Consider the following 17528-nt stretch of genomic DNA (forward strand, 5'->3'; position numbering starts at 1 on the left):
ACAAAGTGTAATAAATGGAGTTTCATGAGTTCTTTTTATGTTAACCATTCTTATATCCACTGCTTTGTTTCTCAGTCACCAAAATGCATGCATGTAGTTATGAATAATTCAGTAAAGACACAGACTTATAACATTATCTGTTTATTAATCATACATGCCAGAATATTAATCATGCCCACGCCTTGGGCATGGAAACAAATTTAATCACTATTTATCTACTTGGCATCTATCACAAGACAGGTTTCTCAGAACTGTGCAGTGGGCAGCCTCTACAACAACAGCAGAGTGTGATTACTTCTTCAAGGTGTCGTCGCATTATTCATTAAGATTTCATAAATTCTACTGCCATACTGGCCTCTCCATTTAAAGCTGTTTCATGGATTATACACAAATGGCACTCACTTAAGGGGATGTTTTTTGTTTAGCTAAAGCTGTGGAGAGTCTAAAAAAAACTAGTGAAGGGTATGTAAATGAATGCAACTTTCAAGTCAGTGAGATTTTCATTCTTCTGATTGTTCAGCAGCATCAGAAAATGAAAATACTTATGAGCAATTCTTACGAGCAAAATGGCATAATCAGTTTTGCAAGAGAAAAGTCAGGAGAAGGACTATGTCATTGCAAGATATAATGTATTTTGAAACATGATGGTGTTATGTCCAGTAGCCAGACCTCTCTAATTATTTGACTTTCTTATTCTTAAGGCTCATACCTAATTCCCTCTTCTACAATTGAACCAACAAGTTGTGCAAACCTGGGAAGCCTTTGCCAAGGTAAGAAGCCCAGGTCATTTTCACAGTTTCACCTTTGTTAAATCTTTATTTTCTTTGGTTTTGTTTTGATTCCATTCACTTTTTTTCTTTCTAAAAGACTGAACTATAATAAAAAGTAGCAAGGAGAGGAATTCCTTAGCCTCTTCAGATGTGTGGGTGTCCTGTACATGCAATATGTGGAAAGAATGTGATCATTCCCTTGATAATATATTTTCCAAATAGTCTCCACTATATCAAAACTGAATTAATCTGCTGGTTTCATTGCTTTCTCCACCTCTTTTCCTTCTGCACATTTTAAGAGTAAACTATTAATCAGGATAGGAAGTGGGTACATCTGCAAATAAAAAATGAGCAGATGTAAATAAAGGAACTGATTATTATCTAGATTTTTTCCAACAGACTGCTTTGAGGCTTAGTACTTTGAGATTATCAGGTAAAAAAATATGATCAAAGTGCAAAATCTAGCAGGTATTAGTTAATAAAACACTTACTGCAGCACTTAGTGGTTGTTTAATAGTGTTAAGATTCACCACATGTAACAACTCGTTAGGTCTCTTGAAACGTCATCTCAGCTGAATGCAAAGAATAGGTGAACCCTAAAGATTTCTAAGCCATGTGAATCACTGGATATGCAAGGCTAGCTAATTCCTCCAGCTCTGTTTAGAGGCTTAAATTCTACAAAAATGTCCCGTATGAACAACATCTGCCCATTTGCACAGAGCATTCATGAACAAAGAACCTGCTAATGATGTGATATGCTATGCTAAACTTGAATCACAGCAGCAGCTGCACCAAAATAATGTCAAGCTCTGTAACCCTTTTCAAGCTGAGTGGTAGAAGTCAGAGATAGGAGAGAATAAAATATGAAAGGGGGGAGGAGAGGAGGCATAGAACACTTTCTAAATCAACATTTACAAGTAAATCAGATTTAGCTTAAAAATAAAAAGCAAAATGCGCTCCTGTTAGGAAGCCAATAAATGATCTAAAATAGTCTTTAGTGTACTTCTCCCAGATATTCCTGAGGTAAATTTGCGCAGGGTCTTGGAGCATGTTGTATTGATGTCCATAGGGAAAGTAAAATGCTAGTTACCATCATGATCTGATGTCAAACAGCTTTCAGGCATCAGACTCAATAAATGTAATGCAATCCAAATACTCTTACTGATATGCCTTAGGTAAATATGACAGCAACCATCATTCAGTATTAGTCTTTTCCACAGAAAAGATAATACAGTCACCATCTAGAGATGTTTGTCTATACTCTTGGAAGAACTCTGAGAGATTTCTTCTATCAGAATGGCATGATGTGTAAGGGGAGAGAATATCTTCCATTACGTCAGTTGCTATGGCTGCAAAAACAGATACACTTTCAGATGAACAGGCCCATTTTCCTAAAAACCTCATCCTTTCTTCTAGCTTTATTAACCTGTCTAGTAAAAGGTATTACTTCTATTAAAAGATGCTATCTTTCAAACTTGTCTTTTTAAAATCCTTAGCCCAGCACATATTCAACAAACACTGTGAGTACTTTCACTGGGGTAATACTAATGTTTCCTGACATTCTTACCTTCTCTGCAAAGTGCCTGGCAAAATGTCACTGTTGTTCTGTGTTTGTTCCTTTGGAAGTGGCAGATCAGCCCGGTTCGTCATCGTCGTCGTCATCATCATTGTCGTAGTAATGAAAATCATAAAAAGATATCTGTCTGTCTATTTCTGTCAGCACTGCAGACTTACTTTAATCTGAAAAGTCAGTTTGGATTCTCTTTTTTGTTTGTTTGTTCTGTATTGTGCAATAGCACCAGTAACAAAGGTCTGGATGCCAGATTATTTGTCAGCTACAGTCTGATGAAAGAGTTCTGTTTTCCTTATCAAGCATATGCTATTGTTTACGATCTGAAAGTTAGTACGTGTTTTCATTTGTTGAAAGATACCTCCTTTAACAGTGTTCGTTGGAAGATAAAATCAGTTAGAAGGCTTAAAACTTGTTTCTTAAAGCATATAGTCCTGAACTTACATGGAGGAAGAGGTTTTTTATATTATAGGGTTTCATGCTCACTTTCCTGGTTAGAACCCCTGTTTGCTGCAGCCTCTCACTCTTCCCTCTCTTTCCCTAGATATTTTGTCTCACTGAAACCTGAACATGAACCCACTCCCTAAGCTGAGATTTGAGTTTATAACTTTTAGGCTCAGAGACTAGAGTGCTACAAACCAAATTAAGCTAAGCTATTAGTGCCTTAAAGTACCATAGGAACCTACATAGAGGTTTGTTCATTTGTACTGCCATTTTGCTCAATGTTTCCCTTCCTCCAACCATTCTACTAAGTAAGGCATTATTTAAAAGTCTGACCAAAACAACGTTCATCAAAGCATTAACCCTCAACTACAATGTTCAGGCTGTTTCATAAGCAGACTCAACAGTACTGAAGAACATTGTGTCGGCTGTTGTTTCTAGCTGTCTTTCCTGTCAAGATTTGTTTAACTTCACATTTTCATACTTCTTTCATTGCAAATACTTACTTCCAAGCAAGAAACTGAAACTCAGCTCACAACTTTTGATTTACAGGATTCTTCGTCTGATCTTCATGGGTTACAAGTGAGGGAATTTGGTACACTAGTGGGGTCCTCTGAACTTTATCAACATTACCTGCTGCATATAGCATCCATATAAATATTATCATTTGATTATAATTATTATTGAGCACTCTCTTTGGCAGTTTGCTGTTATCGGAATATAAAATAGGTTAAAAAAATGAATTGATTTACAAAGGCAAAATTTTTAATGGCAACCAGTGTTTTTGAAATGGGTTACAGAATGTAGGTCTCCATAGGCATACTTCCTATAGTCTTTCCCAATTCTGTTCCTTTTACAATTTGGCTAATATAGTCCTCTTTTGTCATAATTTATGTTAATGACTAAAAATGGACAAGCTATTGAAATATAATGTTGAGTATTCAAAAACTAAGTCATTCTGCATTTTTGCTATATAAAACATAAATAGAAAGCAATTAACTTACTAGATAAATAGATCTATTCTCCTTTCTTTCCCCTCCCCCAGAAAACAGAAAGTTCATAACTAAAATGACCTCACAAAAATCAAACATACAATTTCTTGCTTAAAATATAATTTCTTAACCTTTCTGGTTTGGTTCTTGGCCAAAATCTGCAATGGACATCTAACATTATGAGACTATACTGCACCAATCTTCACGATGCAAAAGGAGTTTTCAGGAAAAAAGAAATCTATCAGTCAGTGGACTTGCATTCCATGGGAGTTACTGGATAAAAATAAATTATCTTCCAATCTATTATTTGAAAATTTAGTAGCATGATCTGTGAATTGTTTTCTTCCTCTACAGTGTATATCCTCCCTGTCTGCTGTGAGGGGAATTTGCAATTTTGTTTTCTCAAAAAGCATTCAAACCAGTTCTGGGAAACATTTTCCAATGTTGTGTGGGATGACTCCCGTTAGTGTCAATGGGAACAGTATGGCTAAAATCCTACAGGAAACTTTCAAAATATATCCATTCCAGTTATTCCAAGACTGATTTTAATTCTCTTCATTGTGTGGAGTTCAGCGGAGTTAATTAGATCCTTACATGGGCGTTTTAGTTGAACATTATTTCTTGGTCTTCAGTTCCTGAGTAGGGACAACTGTTCTTTTCAGAAGCAAATATTCTAAGTGCATACATCTTAGAATTCATGGGATCTTTTTTCTGTCCTTTGCACAGCTGTTTGGATCTGATGCTCTCATAAGAGGATTTAGAATTTATGAAAGCAATACAGGACTGATCTTGCAACCCCTGCACTGGCAATACTCCCAGTGAAGTCCGTGACAGTAAAGTTGCAGGATTGAGACCTCAGTTCATATCCATTCATCACTTTGTACAGAAAAAAATGTGTGTTTTTTTTAACATGTATGGCATTATATGTAGATGGTTTCATTTTACATTGTCAGGCATTGTTCCCATTTTGTCTTACCTCATTAACATTCATATTTCATTCAAGTTCACCTCTTTCTCATCTTTGTTACCAGCTACTGTAAATGCTACTACTCCTACACCACCCATTGTCACCACTAACATGCCCGATACTAATAGAACCGATAAGCCAAACAATGGTAAGACATCCTGTGTTACATTTTTCTTTGTACTGTGTCTAGAGCAAATGTATTGTATTTTAAGGTGTATTTTTCATAGTATCATAATGTCAAGGGTTATGCCTCAGTTCTGATCTCATTTACACTAAAAAAATCAGAAGTAACTTCACTCCTTGCCCATGTGAGAATGGTATAAATGAGAATAGAATTAAACTCAGTGTTTATTTGTATCATGTTTGCCTACTTCTTGTCTGAAAGGCATTCGTTTTGTGTCACCAATTCCATTTACCCATGCAAAGAACAAGGGAAAGGATAAGTATTTTTTAAAAGAGATTGAGAAGAATCATGCTTTTGAAATGTTTTATCACTGCAGATTATTAGGCATTGTGTAGCTACCGCATGTACAGCCAGGTCAGTAGTACTTTAGGATTGTCTGTTCCCTGTTGGTAACTTCCAGAAGCCAAGTGGAATCATTCTTATGGAGCAAAACCACTTCCACTGAGTCAACAGGAATCTTTCCACTGACTTCAAGAAGAGCTGGATCAGACTTTACTAGGGAAAATGTTGACAGTATCAGATATCATTTACTTTTCATTTAGAAAGATTAAGGGAAAAAACAAGGCAGTAAATGAGCCTATTATTAGCACAGAAAAAAAGCAGGGATTTCTTTGGAGGTTTTCCCAAATTCTATGATATCACTGTCTCCCAGAGACTGACCATCATTTTGTGAGGAGCTACTAAATATTTATTATTTTGTTAAAGATAGTTGTTAAGCATTAATAGTAATATGGAAACAATTAGTTTTCTGTCATTTTCGTTTGAGGCTGAAGTATCTTTTTAGTAAAGATCTTATTAGCAGTAAGCTCCACAGAAGTGTATTAGCATCTGATTTTTTTTTAATGCATCAGTTGATACTGCAGGTTTTAAAATTCTTGCTTTTTCTCTTTGCAAATCATTTCTGGTATATTGGCAATCAGGCAATACAGTAGAGAATGTGAAAGAATTTATGTGAATTCATCCTAATTGGATTTACTGAGCTGTACAAGTAAGAAGAAAATCCTGATTATTTGCTCCCAGATTGGGGATGGGTTTCTGTTTCTGGAGCTGCTCGCTCTATATTCACCATGAAAAGTTCAGCAGACCCAGCTGCGATTTTCATAGCTAGAGAAGGAACTGAATGCCCTGTTAATATTAGTGTGAATATGATCTGGACATCCAAATCCTTTCTTTGGCTTTGAAACTCCCAACAGAAAACAGAAAGACTAAGCAAAGTAGGCCAAATTCATTTACAGTAAAAGTAAATGAAACTTTCACTGAGCTAACTGGCATGATTTTCCACAGACAGTAGGTTGATTTTTAGACCAAGAATAGACATCCAAGAACAGAGTTAGGTTGCATATATTTTCTTTAATCCATTAACTATATGGCTTACTACACACAGACCTGCAGGAATTCAGACTTCCTGCTACAGTTATCTTCAGAAAGAAGAGAAATTCACCTGAATCCTCCCATTCACGACCACAAGGGCAGCAAGAGTCTAAGATAGAAGGGGTCAAAACCATAGGAATTATCTCAACCCCAATTATTTGGCCAGTGAAACAAAGGCCTCTCAATTTCAGTAAAAACGTAGTGAATGAGAACCAAAACCCAGGGAGAAAAAACATGTACAGCGTGTTTCTTCTATCTGAGTCCACATCAGCTGCTTCTGGGGAGACTGGCAGGGGTACCGTGGAGGATTTTACAGAAAAAATGGACCTAGATAATACTGTGATGAATCAGTTACCAAGTACAAATATTATGAATGATTCTAGAAGTTCATTTCATGCCATTTATGATGCAGCAGAAGTTTTTACAGATCATTCTGAGAATGCGGCAGTTCCTCTTCTTCAAAACAGAAGTGTTGTTGCAGAGCTAGCATGGCCTTCAGCAAATGGATTAGATTATTCTGAGTCTGTGTCAGCATTCCATTTTTCCAATAGCAGAAACATCACTGATGAACACAGAAAAGAAACCCTGGGGACTTCGTTCTCCAACAGTGGCACATCCAATTTCACGCATACAAACGATATCTTTGAACCTGTGAGTTGGTGGAGTGAGACTCTATTTCGCCATCATATCACCTCTGACATTCAAGAAGAAAGCCACCATTCTCTTCCTAGCTTATCTATGTCACCTACAGAGGATGAATCATCATTTCAAAAAAGTAGACTAGAATTTCTAGAATTTGCATCTCAGAATGTTTACCTGGAAGTAGCAGAAGGCAAGGCTAATAGGAAATCTTTTTCTATGTTAGCAGCAAACAGTGATTTTCAGTTTACAAAATCTATGTACAATAAGGAATATCACTCAGGAGGCATTACAAATTTAACCTCTGTGGAGACTGCATATGCAAACCCGACAATTTTTTTCCAAAACATAAAAAAAACATATGTACAAATTATGCCTGACATCCAGCGAACAGATGACCATTTAGTCCTAGGATACAGTAGAGAAGTACCAAAATTTTCAGCACTTCTGGTAGGAACAAGCTGGACAAGCTCAAAATTTGAGCATGTTGTAACTACATTGCCTATTTATCAGCAGTCGTTGAGTGACATATACTTGAAAAGTGACAGCATAGTTATATCTAATAGCAATCATTGGCCCCATTATTTAAAACCTTCAGGATATATTCAAAAGATATCAAGTGAGACCCTGGGAAATGGAGACCCAGGCAACAATTTTGATGCATTTCATGATAGTCAAAATGAAGAGTCAGCTTTTTCCACATTAGAATCAGAGAATGCGAGTAGAGTTGGCAGCTCCTGGGAACCAAATTACTTGGATTTTCCAACAAATTATGTAGATATTTCCCCTTCTTTAAGAGCAAGTTTCTGGACTGTTTCGTATCATTTGAAAGAAGTGTCTGAAGTGTTTTCTGGGGAGCAATCAGAAAATTGGTGGCTCTCATTTAATAAACTGCTTTCTTCCCCAACAGAGAGGCTGTTATCCATTAGTTCACCTACTAAAGTTGACAGCATCTCTGAGCCAACTCCTATCATTAGCATATTAGGTCACAGAGCTGAAGAAATGAACATCTCTAGCCATGTGGCAACTTCAGAAAGAGAAATCTTCAGTTTACTTGTTTCAGGCCCTTCAGTGAAGATTTCAGAAAGTAATGACAAGTCAATATCACCGTTGCAGTCAACAATGGACATTTCTACTAGCCTAAACATATCTTCCAATGATGAATTTTATTTAGAATTTCCTTTGCCTTCCCTGGAAGCACCTTTGAGTCAACATTCAGTACAGATGCAGGTAAGCCACTTTGATATGGCACTTGCAAATTCCACAGAAAAATTAATGACCTTCAGTAGTTTACACATGGAAGTGGGAACTGATGTGTTAAGTGACCTAACCCACATAACCTTCTTAAACAATAGGCAGGAGCTTGAGTCAGTCCTTCCAACACATTCAGGAACTGAGCCTTCATGTTCAAGAGATAGCCAAACTGCTTGCTTGATCAATACATCAGTTAAGGTTTTGGTAAACAGTACAAGAACGCAGGAATCATTGGCATCTCAAAGTGTTTCAGAGAATAATGCTGTTACAAATACTACTGATAATGCAAAAAGTAACATTCAAATAGCTGCAGATCCTTTTTTAAAAAACAACACTCCAGTGAATTCTGACTTCCTCACAATGACATTGTCTTTGGAAATGAGACACCCCCTTCATTCAGACTCAAAACTCAGATTCAGTGTACCTCCTAACAGCTACTCAACACCTCCACTCCCACAAAGTCTTCAGAATCATCTTGATCTACTTTCTCCGAGCCTGATCCCTCTGTGGAATGTAGCAGAGTTAAATTTACTAACAACAGTAACACTGAGAAGTCATCTGACTGTTTTGGGACAGGACTCCATTGAAAATCTTGAGGACATTCTGAGATACTCTCTACAGGTAGCAGAGCAAGAAGTGATCATTGGTGATGATGAAATAAGGAATTCTGCTGTTCTGACATCAACTAACAAATCGGGTCTTTCAGAAGAGAATTCAGAATGGGAGGTGGATGGATACTTTAGCAAGCATAGTGAAGGAGTGTCTTCTGTGAATCTTGTTAGTACTCATTCCTTGGATTTACAAATACAGTCAATCTCTCTATCTTTTGAAGATACTGATTATGGAGGCTTTGCAAATCTCTCTTCTATTTTGGAATCATCAAGAACTGCAAAAATGGATGATGCACTATCTTTGTCATCTTCATACAGTGGAGTTCTGATTCAGAACAAAGAGACCATCTTGAACCACACTCTGCTGACAACTGGAGCAGCAATCCGTCACTCTTTCATGCTGTCCCAAATGTCAGTTTCTCCCATAATGTACCATCAGTCATCAGTTTCAGCACATGTTCATTCCTTGGCCAACTTTTCATCTGAAACAAGCCAAAATACCACCCCTTACCCACCACTGAATCAACTTACTAGCTCTCCCACACTCCTTTTTTCTTGCTTATGTTACTCCTTCACTGACTTGGGCTGCCTGTGTCGACCTGAGGTCAACTACAGTATGTCAAGCCATCAAGTTAAATATAGAAAAAAACCTATATCTTCTCTATTAAATATTCAGCTGGTAGACTGAACATAGAAGTAGCTGGATTTCTTAGATGTAGTTCTATTTAGCATATGAAAAGATTTTAGAATAGTAATTTAATTACAGTAGAAGGGAACTTGTAACATCTTAGTCATAGCAAATGTCATTAACATGTGATTTCTAATTTTTGTGTACTTCTCTGACTGAGACAGCTCTCATGAGACTGTGAGGATGATATATTGGGTCACTGTGTATTTTATGTATTTTTATATCATTTTATTATTTTAAATTGTAGGGGGTGTTTTTCACTTACAGTATTCATATATTTTTGAAGATTTAGCTTTCAAGAAACAAAGGTCCAATGGAAACCTTATAAAGAGACTTTTGATAAATTTGACTAAGAGGATTAAAAGAAGTAATCCTGGTATTTCATTGATCATTATATTTTTGTAGTTGGAGGTGGGTGAGGGGAGAATTGTTTTTCCAGGTTCTTTTTTCCTCTTTTTACAAATTATCTTTGGCTACTTTTCATCAAATTTCTGCCCATAAAAATATTTTTTTTTCATTCAGCATTTTGAGGTGGGATTTCCACTGTTTAATTTGGAGAGTGAGAAATCATATTTAGTTTTTATCGTCTGCCACTGCAGTCTCCTGAGAGTGTTTAAAATTGTAGATTAGCTCTTTGTTCTTGTTCTTTGTTAGCCTCATTAAAACATGCTTCAGGTCACCATCTGGTGGAGATCTTGAAGCTATTGACTCTAGTTTGTAGATACTAAGTTTGTTTTTAAAAATACTTTGCATATTCCTATATTAAGGTAATTTTGTCCATATACATAATTATATAAATGAGATTGTATAATTATATATATGATTACATATGAATGCATGAGAATATACATTATGCACACTTTCTGTATATGTGTATCTATATAGTACATAAGATGCACATTATACATGTAAAATCAAATCTAATATATGTATACACAGAGAAATATACATATATATGAGATCTAAGTCTTACGGCAAATGTTTTCAACTTGTCCAAAGTCCAGTTTTCTCTTTCTAAAGTCCAGACTTAATTTTTTCACTTTTTATTTGAAACTATCACAGCAATCATAACAAACAAAATGACCTTTTCAGACAAACTGCACACCAAATTTGTGTATTTACTGGTTTAAGGGAGGAAAAAAGGCAATTAATTAAAAAGCAAGCAAGTTCATGCTACTTATATAATGAAGAAGGTAACTGATAAACCATCTTCCTTCAAGAAAATGATTCTTCTCTATTTTATCGCAATGGAATTTTCCTACTAATCTCAATGAGAATATGATCAAATCCACAATGAAGAGAAAGAGCAGTACTCAAACCAGCTCATGAGTAAGATAGTAACAAACATGCACAATTAAATGGGAAAATACTAAGATTCCAAATATTTGTTAGATTGTTTTATTTTTAAGATCTTGTAAAATGATCTTCAGTAGTATCTATGAAGTCGTAAAATGATGAAATTTGCTCAACTGTACAAAACTGTGAAAAGTAGTCTTTTTTAAAGGTCTTTTTTGATTTAGACTTGGAAAGATAGAGCACTTCCTTTGTAATCATGGGACAGAAAGAGTTTTCCATATAATTTTCTTCATGTTCTACTCTGTCCTATGAAGTGCCTCTGCAATATTCACAAATGATTTGTATAAATACAAGTATTTGTGATCAAGCCTCACAGCCTCATTTGCTAACAGGCCTCAACCAAACAGTGCCATATGTGGGCGTACTTCAGACTAAATCGATACAGAAGTTCTTAAACCTCCCTCACATGCAGGGACATTTTATCCCACAAGAGCAGATAGAATTTTTGTAGTAGCTGAATGAAAAAATTTTGCCTTGTGAAAAGAAACATTTTTTAACACAAAGGACAGCTATGGTATAACTTGATTTTACTTATTACATATGAAATCTCCTAAGTGACAAAAATGCTGTCTACCAAATCATGAGCTTCAAGAGAATTTATATTTACCTGGTGCCATTTCAAAACAATTTTATTGGCTATAAAATTGCTCCAAGCCAAGTGTTATGCATTCTGCGATTGAATGATGGTTTGTTCAGCTGCCAGTTTTGTAAAACTAATGTACAGTTCTTCTACTGTCTGGCAATCACCAAAACTGAGAAAAAAGACTGTGCTGCCAAAATAATAATTGGATAGCCTTGCTCCCTTTTGATTCTGTCCTCAGGTATCTTTCAACTGATAAGCCATATTTGTTCTCACAGAGTTTTCAGTTTTGAGAAATTTCCAAGGAATCTTCAGTGGTCTTATCTGGATTACAAGGATATGACTGAAAGCAGAATTTATCTGTGTTGCAGAGTTCAGTAATTATAATTGTTTTTTAAATTCATGATATTTTCATGATCTTGCTTTTACATACTGCATAAAAGGCATATGCAAAATAGTATTTATATATATGTTATTTTTGAATTTCTGTGTCAAATTTCAAGTGTCTGCGAAAAAAATGGAGAGGGAGAGAATTCTTGGCTCACTTGGTAGGAATAGGGACAATGGGCCCAAGCCTGAAGTGCTTGTGCACTCCAAACTCATATAATATCAACAAGAGCTTGAGGTGTCCCTGTTTCTGGGGTTCAGTCCAGTGTTAATATTCATCATGAAACTAAATTCTCACATTGTTAAACTGGTAAATTATCTCTAAGTTTCTAACATTGTAATGTTGTTTTTAATGGACAGGTGGGCTATTCTACAGGATATCTATAACTGTCTTTAGTTTAAACCCCAACCCAGCATCAAAAGTACACGATGCGGTTGCAAGATGGGTAAGTTAAGTTTTCTTTTATGTGTGAATGCATATGGAAATATGCCCCATTGATGTTATCAGTCTGAAAAAAAAAAGAGAGAGAGGTAATTCCAAATGAACTCTTAGATTTAATATGTGCTCTCTGAAGCCCAGTCTTTCTTTGTATTTTTTGTTTGCACAGTAACTAATTCAAGTCTAGTTTGGGCTTTTAGGAATTATGGATAAACTTTTGAAATGTCTCCACAGTAGCAGCCAGCTTCTTAAAAAATGTTGATATTAGTTAAGATTTTAGAAAGTGTGTTGAAATCAAAACCATCCACGGAAAGAGGCAGGTGTCTTAAGTTCCTTGGTCACTATACTAATGTGGTTTTGAATGTATATTATGATAGCAGAGATAATAATCAGTGTTCATTTGTGTGAGGCAGTACACCTTTCCAGTTTACCCTAATAATTTTTACTTTACAAGTCTTTCGCCATAAGTTAGTTGCTGGGGTTTCTAGTAGCTATACCTTTTCAAAACATTTTAGCAGATGTAAGGCTCCTTCCTGGGTCCCCTAGATGGAGGATTATTGAAGTTCTCTACCTTGAAAAGTTTTACCTGTCTGAATATAGATACAGTTAATATACTTGGACACACACATTCTATAAGTAGTCCTTATATCAACTACTTACATGAAATTGTAATATAATAAAGATATTGCATTTATTGTTTATTCTTCTTTTAATAAACCTGGAGGCTTTCAGCTTGCAGCAGCCAGGGAAGAGAAAGTGTCTACAGTGATCTACAAACCAGAAATGCAGTCATCCACGCTTGCTAAGGTTGTTTTCTTAGCAAGCAGTACCCAGGCAAAATACTTAGATGCTTGAGCCAAAGGGTCTAGAAAGGTATCACCTGGCGCTGGCTGAGTATGCAATGGTGGATGGACTGCAAAAACAGATTTGCAACATGAGGAGGTGAAGATCGTAGAATAATACCAAAGTCTTTAACACCCCTGCCCCCCCACCCTCCACCAACTCATCATGAACGTACTGTTAAAATGAAAAGAACTTCCCTTCTGTCTGTGAAAAACCCCACTCTTCACCAGCAATTGTACATCTAATGAAACAGTAACTGTATTCATATGGAAGAGTGTTCTCTTTGCTTTGAAAAATGAAAGGGAATTTCTCAAGAGGAAGAGAAGTGAAATTCTAACTCTCTCTTAGAGGATGGAGATCCCCTATGAACATCTTATCATTCTTATGATCAATGTCTTCCTGTTTTTCAGCTAAACCATACTTTCCAGGATTGGAATTACACTGTGTATGTGGTCAATATCAGGTAAATGAAGGGGGAAGATGCTTAAGCTACATTCCTTTTATGAATTACCCCACCCTACTGAATATTTATTTCTTGCCTTTATAGCATCCAACCTGGCCCCATAAAAGAGGGAGTAAGAGATAAACGAAGCATTGACAGTCAAAGGTAACGTCTTTAAAGAATTTTTATTGATAGAAGCAATACCTGCTATTACAAATGGATATGGCTTTATTGCGTATTACAGGGCATTTCTTGCCAGGCTCTGCATATGACTGCTGGGGAACTGAGTGCTCTGGATGGGCTGAAAAGCATCCTACTGGTTGTGATGTTCCTTTTAGTTTAAACCTACTGAGCTTCTTTAACTTTTACAGAATCATCTGCTGCAAAACTAATAGACACATTGTATGTATGTGATATGGCTTTCTTTAGCAACAGGCACTGGTACACTGGTATCCGTCCTCTGTTACTGTGTTTACTCTCTTGAACCAGAGCCTTTTGAGTTAACAGACATCTTATTAGATGCAAAAAACTGAAGAACCATGCTGAGATTGAAAGCCAAGTTAGGGTGAGTTAAACTATTTACCATATGCCCTCATTTCCTGACTTCTGCTGGGCTCAGAGGCACTAGAGTTGGGACAGCCTCAAAGGCAGCCAAAGAAAGTTAGATGTGTCACATCCCCTGAAAATTGGGCCTCAGGGGATTTCTTTGAAAGCAGCTGCCTGGTTTCTGAGGGAGGGAGTGAATCTTAGGACAAAATTAAGGAGCAGAGACCAAAATGTAATTAGTCCTGGGAGGAGGGAGAACAACTGGGTGTGGGATGCATCTCTTTGCAGTATAGGCAAAAGTACTGTAGGCAAGGACTTTGCTAACTGTTGATAACTGCTATGATAACAGTTGAGATTTTTAAGTGCAGAGATAGCCCAGTGTTCCCTGTTTACCACTGGAAAGTAGCTGCTGATGCTACCAGTTTTCTAGAGAGTTTACCCACACATGAAAAGATTTGTAAAAGGTACAATCTGTTTCCTGCATAACCACAGCAGAAAGACAGCTTTTGTTGGCAAAAACGTGTAACTGGTATAACTTAAATCCAGCCCCTGAATGGGCTATTTTGCTGCTTGAGCTACATTTACAGTAGGGTTTTTGCCAGTGTAGTGATGTGGGTGTGATTTTTTATTCACACTTCCAAATGACATGGTTATGCCAGCAAAACCTTTTGAGAGCAGACCACGCCTCAGGTCTTAGTAGCAACGCAAGACTGCTAGTGAATGTAAAGCTTTTCCTATCCTTACTGCTGCATCTTTTACCAGACTTGCTGCCCAGCTTGTCAGCAGCTGTTCTCCCCCAAACTACACACCCGATTTCTTGTCACCCTCCTGTCATCTGGCCTGCTGGACTTTGTTTCTTTTTCACGATCTATAAGAAAAAAAGGAGGTGAAAGGGGAGAAATGATTCTAGCTCATTAAAACAAAGTCTGTCAGTTCTCTGTCTGACAGTGTTAAGCTCTGTGTCAGCAAAGCACTTAAGCACAAGCTTAATTTTAATCATGTGAATTGTCTCTTTCTGACAGTGCTCACATGCTAATTACATATTGCTTAAATGCTGTGACCTCAGTTTTATGGCAGAGAGCCTTGTGGGAGTTGAAAGATTTGCCTGAAGAGTCAATCCTCTACTCAGAAATACATTCTTTCAGGAGTGAACACATACACAGTTCTGATATTGGCCTCTCTCTTTTTCTTCTTATTTCCTTTTGTTTTAGTCCATGGAGTTTACTGTATTTTCTGTGATAAGGCATTAGCGTAGTTGCCATACAGTGAATCTAGCACTAAATTACTTCTAATAATGTATCGCTGGTATGTGGAAGTAATCCCATTCCTATTTACTTTGCTCATTTTAAAGGCAATGTAATTACATGTTATTGATACATCATACAGTTTTTCAAGGAAGGCATAGTCTGAAGAGAAACTGAAATACCAGTCTTGTCATGAGTTCTAGTGCGTTTCTATATTTATATTTATATGAATATTTTCCCAAATATCTCCATTAGGGAAAGTCAAGCATAAAGCTTCTCCCACAGTTTTAGACATTCCACTGTTTCCTGTAGTTTTGAAGTACTTTCTGTTGCACTTTCCTTTGTGTTCACCAAAAGTGAATTTCACCCCACAATAAAAACTTTAGACCTAACCCATAAGCATCACGGCCTTAACTTTATCTTCTACATAAGTGATCATATTACTCTTAAACTTACTCATTGAACCTCATCTCTCGTCCTCTCAGAAGTTTGCACTGGATCACAGTCTTTGTATTTCTAAGATGCTATCATAATTCTTTAAATTGCTCTCTGACATCTTTCTCCTCTCCTTGCATTAATTCAAATTCTTGTCATTCACATCTTTTTTTTTTCTTTACCTTTTGGACTACTATTTCATACAGCAGTTTTAAAAAAAGACTGACTTTTTTTGGCTTGTTAAAAATAGGTGTTTTCCAAAAAAATATTTTAAACTGCACTGCATTCTGGAGAAGAGCAAAACAAAACAAAACAATGGAAGTGAACTGTTATTCTTTCATTGCTGAGTTCTATGAGGTGCAGCGATCCAAAGTACAGAGTGCTTATTATGCAGTAGTTGTACATGGCGATGAGAGACACACACAGTGCCAAGTCCAAAAGCATATATTGTCATCAGCACCTTGAACACTGTAATGATCTCTAGATGACAGCAGTGTAACAAGATAGTACTGTGGTAGATTAACTGTATTAACAGACAGAGTTTTGTCACAGCTATTTTTTAGTTTGTGTCTGTGTTTAATTTTTTCCTCCTGTTTATATGTCTTAATCTGAGGACAGCTGTTCAAAATAAAATAAGAAGGAGCTCTGAATGGGGTGTGAGCATAATTGTTTGTTTTTCCCCCATTATTTTGCATAAAGCTTTGGAACTGAAGCCAATTCTTTATATGGATAAATTATACATGTATTCTTTATGTGGATAAATTACACGTCTGTGTTTCTTTCATTAATTTCTTGCCTTTTATAGCACTACAGGATTGTCACACTTTTCTGTGACTGCTGCTATTTTTTTTAGATGGGTCTTACTGACCGTAGATGTTGTCAGATGGCTAATGTTGAGCTGCCTCAGAAAGGGAATTGGCTTTTACTAAGCAACTCAGTGCCCCAGCTTTCCTGTTTTCTTTTACTTTGCAAGCAATTTTGAGAACCCAAGACCCAGTTTCATTTATAAGCTCTTCCACCTAGCAGCCAAATGTGATTATGCTTGCTGCAGCTTCAGCTACCTGATTGTCATAATTTCGGCCCATGTCCTGTGTTTAATTGCATCTAGTATGGGAAACAACATTAATGTCGCTACTGTTAAGCAACTCATCCAAATTAAAAAACGTAGTGATAGCAATCTGTTAAGACCACCAAGTTTAAACAGAAATCTCTTCTCTGAGAAATGAAAATAAAGAACTAAGCAGGAAAGCAGAGATGCCCATGTCTGGTCCTGCTTTTTTTGAAGTCCCTGGCAGTTTTGCCATCAATTTTAGTATAGCAGATTCAGGCTCCTGCACGCTGTGTTCTTGGGTGCATGTTGCTTAATGGAAAGTTTACTGCAACTGGATAAAACTTCAGCAAATTAGATTGTGTAATGGTTTTAGACATGAGTTAGCAACATCAGAACAACATAATTTTGCTTTTATAGTCCTAAGTATCTTTAGTTACTAAACTGAGTAAAATGAAATGGGCAAAGTGTTAGGCTTTTACATTCTTTGCAGAATACTTCAAATAATAATCTATTCTTATTAAAAATGAACACATCTGTGATGTGTTTCTTCGTTTCCACTGGTGAGGTTTTAGGAACAACTTGAAATTGACCCCCCTCTACTCCCTCTGACTTCAACTTCAGTATTATTGAACACAGTAAAGGACAGCTTTGACCAGTGCTGAGAAATACTTTAAAATGTCATCCTGTATGTATTATGTGTAATATTTATGCTTGGAAC

General features: G+C 36.5%; 2 protein-coding genes across 9 annotated transcripts in view; both read left to right on the forward strand.

Annotated features, from left to right (window-relative positions):
* Nucleotides 1-17528, forward strand: part of ADGRG6 (adhesion G protein-coupled receptor G6) — a 117351-nt gene that overhangs the window by 54403 nt on the left and 45420 nt on the right. For 7 of the 8 annotated variants that reach the window (XM_026120441.2, XM_026120425.2, XM_064509064.1 and 4 more), the window contains 5 exons: nucleotides 702-770; nucleotides 4805-4888; nucleotides 12171-12256; nucleotides 13503-13555; nucleotides 13640-13699. In XM_026120441.2, the coding sequence (XP_025976226.1) occupies nucleotides 702-770; nucleotides 4805-4888; nucleotides 12171-12256; nucleotides 13503-13555; nucleotides 13640-13699 (352 nt within the window). The remainder of the gene's footprint in view (nucleotides 1-701; nucleotides 771-4804; nucleotides 4889-12170; nucleotides 12257-13502; nucleotides 13556-13639; nucleotides 13700-17528) is intronic. The other variant, XM_026120467.2, reaches the window with a different exon arrangement.
* On the forward strand, nucleotides 6290-9487 carry LOC135327732 (uncharacterized; the record flags this gene model as incomplete). Its single annotated transcript, XM_064508079.1, has 1 exon — nucleotides 6290-9487. A coding segment is annotated over one exon (3198 nt), but the record flags the coding sequence as incomplete, so codon positions are not given.

Source organism: Dromaius novaehollandiae, chromosome 3, assembly GCF_036370855.1.
Source record: "Dromaius novaehollandiae isolate bDroNov1 chromosome 3, bDroNov1.hap1, whole genome shotgun sequence".
Lineage (NCBI taxonomy): Eukaryota > Metazoa > Chordata > Aves > Casuariiformes > Dromaiidae > Dromaius > Dromaius novaehollandiae.